Source organism: Octopus bimaculoides, chromosome 8 (assembly GCF_001194135.2).
Source record: "Octopus bimaculoides isolate UCB-OBI-ISO-001 chromosome 8, ASM119413v2, whole genome shotgun sequence".
NCBI classification, from domain to species: Eukaryota; Metazoa; Mollusca; class Cephalopoda; order Octopoda; family Octopodidae; genus Octopus; species Octopus bimaculoides.
This window is the reverse complement of record NC_068988.1, coordinates 73,812,939-73,818,529: the sequence shown is the minus strand read 5'-3', so window position 1 is coordinate 73,818,529 and position 5,591 is coordinate 73,812,939. Positions and strand designations below refer to the sequence as shown.

Sequence of the window (5,591 nt, the reverse complement as noted above, 5' to 3'; positions counted from 1 at the left end):
TTCAGAATCGTTTGTTTATGTAGTCGGCACTTAATGTATATCGGCTGAATGGACGTCAGTGATTGGTTGAAATTACAGAAATACGACAACTTTAACATGGAATAACTTATGGATTTCTTTTTTTTTTTTAAGAAGACTAAGAGAAAAAGATGTTTTATATGACACATTCTACCAGTGTTCCAAGTTTCAAAGTGTTTCGTTAATGAAAAATGTGGCCCCCGTTTTAAAAAAGATTCCGTGAAAATAAAAAATTGTCTTTTTTTTGTATATTTGGAATCTCTGTCATCGAAAACAAGAATTCGGGAAAAAAAAATCGGAAAGGTTGGTTTGGTGGAGGGGTAGCTGTGCGCCAGGTCCGCCCTTTTTTTCTTACACGCACACACACACACCGACACACGGCCTCGCATACCGAAGGAATGTGTTTATGGGGAGAAAAATATTGAAAAACATCAATACATGTGTGAAACAAAGAAACGCGGAAAGTGGTTGTGGGATGTGCTAGAAACACCAGCCAAATCTCACACCTTTTCGTCTGAAAATATTTTCAAGTTTTTTTTTTAACTCGAAAGTTTTTTCTCGTAGTTTTTAAGTGCGTAGTGCAAAAATAAGATTGGCCAAAATCGGTCCAGAGAGGGTTGGTGAGAGGGTGTGTGATGACTCCATGGTAAACAAAAAAAAAATTGGAAAAATCCCAATCAAAACGGAGAAAATCCAATTTATGAGGACTTCCTGGTCCAAAACTCCGCCCAATAATTAAACGTGGCATTTTCACCATTCCAGATATTATCCAGGGACATAAGTCATGTCAAAGGTTAATTCAGGAAATAATTTTTGTATTAGCTCTGTTACACACACACTCCTCTCTTAATCTCAAAAAAAAAGGCGAGAGTTATATCCCCTGATTGTATATCTTCAATAATCTAACTTCCGTTTTTATTCTGGAAATATTTGATTTCGTCATATTTTCTGTTATTGAACAATAAACCCTAGTAAGTATTTATCACTTTTACACAGAATACACTTCTTTATCTTTCTCTCTCCCATATTATCTTTACACCTACCTACAATATCTGTAAAGAAGCTACAACATTTCTTAAACGTCAATTAAAGTAACAGAGAGACCAACATATTTTTTTTATCATTTCAGCTGTCATTATTAACTGAAGTAAATTTATACGAATTATTTTTGCTATTAATGCTTTGTTTCTACATTTAATTATCCTCTCTTTGTTCATCATTATATTGTTTCTTTTTATTGTAGAATCTATGAAAACAATGTTTGATCTTTAATTTAGTGAATCGGCTATGAATAATGCTTCTAGAGAGCATCAAGACTGTTATTATCCACTATGATGTACTGTAACACAGCTAATCCTACACAATATGATGGTGTAGCTGCAACCTAAATCTGTAGACTTCAGAGAAGGTAGTATGTTATAAACTTAATAACAATGTGGTGAATACCCCATTTTTTTTTTCATGTTAGCAAGTCAAACATGAATTCATATATTTGCATTTGCTTGGCCCTGTATCATGTCTTAGTTTTGCCGGTATCAACAGATGTGACAATATCATCATCTTTCAGAACAATAAGTGATTTAGATGAAATCAAAGCGTTGCCATTAAATGTTAATTAGATATAGCAGACTAGCCATTATATACCTGTTTAGCCAGGCAATCGAGACTCTGTAGTGGAGAGCACTAAAACATAAGAGAGTTCAGCATTGTTATTCCAATCATCAACATTCCCAGATTCATGACCATATGTGCAACCAATAGTGCTGTGGATGAGCCCACCAGACTATTTTTTTTTTACCAATACCACAGTTCTCTTCTGACTCTTGGATCTTTTTTGTCACCGTCACAGTTTTTGAAATTTTAAAATTAAATGAAAATGTTCAGATTTGATGTATTGATGTAATTTTTCATGCTGAATCTGATGTTATTCATTTGTTCGGGAAAAAAAATTTAGAAAACTTTTATCGATCCCAAAAGGATGAAAAACAAAGTGGACCTTGGTGGAATTTGAACTCAGAATGTGAAGATGGATGAAATGCTGCAAAGCATTTTGCCCAGTTTGCTAATGATTTTGCCAGCTCACTGCCTTAATGAAAGTAATATATTACCACAATGAATGTTGTATGAAGTTTTGCAGTTTTAATACATTTAAATGAATAGTCATGCGAATTTTTGGAACAGGCAATAAAAAAAGGAAAAATCTTCAATGAAATTTTATTTAGCGAAAATTACAAAAAACAAACTATGTTATATTACTGTTGTTCAGTTCATGTAAACAATACATTTTTTGTAGCAAAAAAAAAAAATAATAAAAAAACGAAAGCAAAAGTTTGAAATGCACTCTAGGAGTTTCTCAAATTACAGTTTTTGTATCTCATGTGTCACATAAACTCACAGAGATACAAGTTGACCATAGAAAGGTGGGTTCCACAGCATCAGTTATTTGCTCCTTTTACACTGGCTCATGTGCTTTCCACTTGTTGCATGTGGGTACCATTTTTGGACTTAATAAACTCAACACTTGGTTCACTGTTCTATGCTGAAAATTATAACCATAAATTTCAGAAAAATGGGAGTAGGCCAAGTAGCATGGCTGTTTGCACACAGGCATCATACAATCTACTTTTCACTTTGAGGGAGAGGCCCTTTGTTACCAACAAAGTAGAAGCTCTCTGAACATTACTCAACTTATTCTAGCAGCTATGCTTTCAGAGCATCCACCTCTACTGCTGACTTGGTCACCTAGGTAATGGAACCTCTCTACTACTTCTAAGTATCCCACCAGGCATTTAATGAAGTTTATTTTCTGTCAACAACTTTCTCCGTGTCAACAAAACCTAAGTACAGAGGTTTATTTTTGGCTAAGTACTTCTGCAGCTACCTTACTTGGAATATAACATCTGGCACAAAACCAAACTGCATCACATCTAGACTAATTCTTTCTTATTAGTTGATCTATGACCCTCTCCAACTTTCATCACCTGGTGCAACAATATGATACCACTGTAATTATTTCTGTCTAAGGCATCCCCTTTACCTTCGTAACAGTTGACTGTGGTGCTTCCACACCAGTCATTGGGTATGACTCACTTGTGGACAACCTGATTAACTATACAGGTGTCTAGACTATATCCCATAAAAACTGACAGCAACAGAAAAGATTTTGTCTCTTTATAGAATCTATAGGCATGTCATGTTAAGGTGATGGAATATAGAAATGAATAAACCAATTCTATTAGTTCCTATAAACAGTATACTTTCATCCCCACATTGTACTGATGCAACACACATTCACTGAGGCATTTCTATATATATAACCCGTTGATGAACTTATGGAACAGTATATCTGTTTTCATCGCTATGATTCACTCCTTTGAGTTAATTTATAGCCTTTTCTGTGTATTTTGTTTCTGTGTGATATTTTCTTGTTGATATCATATGTATAGTAGTCAATATTGACAGCTACAGTGATTTATTCATCATGTTGAGATGTAAAGAAAACCATTTGTAAATGTTATCCTTCAGTTCTATACTTATCATTAAATTCAGTTATATTTCTCTGTAATTGAACTGGAAAAGTAAGGTTCAGTTGTTAAGGTAAATGTTTATATCTACAATTTATCAATATAGAAATGTAGTCAAATGCCCACTGTTGAATCTCTACTTTTTAAATATCTTCTAATCTTATGAGGTTTCTTGTTTATTTCAGAATATGAGATGGCATTCGATTAAAAGTATAATTTAACTTCAACATGATCAGATTTACTACAAAGATTGCAACAACTTGAGATATTGACACTGATAAAAGTTGATGGAAATATATCTGTAGAAATAATTGTTTGGAATAAATATAAAAGCAAAAAATAGAAATATCTATATATTGAAGTGAGAAAAGAAAAATTATGGAAAAATGAATACTGTGAAAAATTTCAAGGATTGACATATTTCTTTCCCAAAAAGATGTCAAATGAAATAGGTAAAACACAATATCACTGTGATATCTGTAAAAAGTCATTCTCTCAGAAAGGTAACCTGACTACTCACAAACGTATTCATACAGGAGAGAAGCCGTATCACTGTGATATCTGTGGTAAATCTTTCTCTGCAAGTAGTAATTTAACTAAACACAAAAGTATTCACACAGGAGAGAGACCATATCACTGTGATACCTGTGGTAAATCATTCTCTCAAAATGATCATCTAACTAAGCACAGACGTACTCATACAGGAGAAAAACCATATTGTTGTGATATCTGTAGTAAATCATTTTCTCAAAATAATGAGTTAACTAATCACAAGCATATTCATACAGGAGAGAAGCCATATCACTGTGATATCTGTGGTAAATCATTCTCTGGTAATAGTGACTTAACTACTCACACACGTATTCATACAGGAGAGAAACCCTTTCACTGTGATATCTGTGGTAAATCATTCTCTGACTCAGGTAACTTAGCTCCTCACAGACGCATTCATACAGGAGAGAAACCATATCACTGTGATGTCTGTGGTAAATCATTCTCTGCAAAATGTAACTTAACTACTCACAAACGCATTCACACAGGGGAGAAGCCATACCACTGTTATGTCTGTGGTAAATCTTTCTCCCAAAACGATCACTTATCTATACACAAACGTATTCATACAGGAGAGAAACCATATCGCTGTCATATCTGTGGCAAATCATTTTCTCACGGAAATACCTTAACTACTCACAAGAGGATTCATACAGGTGAGAAACCGTATCAGTGTGATATTTGTGGTAAAACCTTTTCTCAAAATGATCACTTAACTATACACAAACGTATTCATACAGGAGAGAAACCATATCACTGTGATATCTGTGGTAAACCATTCTCTCAAAAAAGCCATTTAACTACACATATATGTATTAATACAGATGAGTAACTTTATCAATGTCAGGAGTCATTGTATGAAGAAATAAATCTGATATAGTCATAAATGATTTACAGAGAAAAGACAATATAACACTATTTTGTATAACCAGAGCTGTATCTACTTTGGTGAGATAACTTTCCATTGTGATATTTTTAATTGAAATAGTCTTTTACAATACTTGTATACATTCCTTCTGACATGTTTCCAGAAAAGATAAAGCATACAGTTGATTTATTTGACATTGTGAGTAAATACCTGAGAAATGTATATTTCATTATACTATAACATATATGATATACTGTATACATTGTTTCTTACATATATTCTTGTGTGAAATTATATGTAGTGCATCAAGTTAATATAATAAATTGGAATTTAATTAAAACTGTTTTACTCTTAACTTATTCTGCTACAATTTTTATATGTAGAATTATTATCACCATCATAATTTAACCTCCATTTTCCATGCTGGCAGAGATTGCACAGTTTAACAGAACTGAACAAACCCAAGGATTGCATTGTGATCCATTGGCAGTTTTTACGTCTGGATACCCATCCTAATGCTAACCACTCCACAACATGTGCTAGATCTATTTTTCATACCACCAAAACTAGTGAGGCTGCCATGCATGAAGGACTATGGAACCCTGAGAGGGCAACTTTGATAGGGAAAG

At 33.5% G+C, this 5,591-nt stretch overlaps 1 protein-coding gene across 1 annotated transcript in view; it reads left to right on the top strand.

Annotated features, from left to right (window-relative positions):
- Positions 1–5,296, top strand: part of LOC106871808 (zinc finger protein 850) — a 61,564-nt gene extending 56,268 nt beyond the window's left edge. Inside the window, exon 3 of the mRNA XM_052970182.1 lies at positions 4,046–5,296. Within this exon, the coding sequence (XP_052826142.1) occupies positions 4,046–4,926 (881 nt within the window). The 3' untranslated portion in view covers positions 4,927–5,296. The remainder of the gene's footprint in view (positions 1–4,045) is intronic.
- Positions 5,297–5,591: the final 295 nt, after the last annotated feature.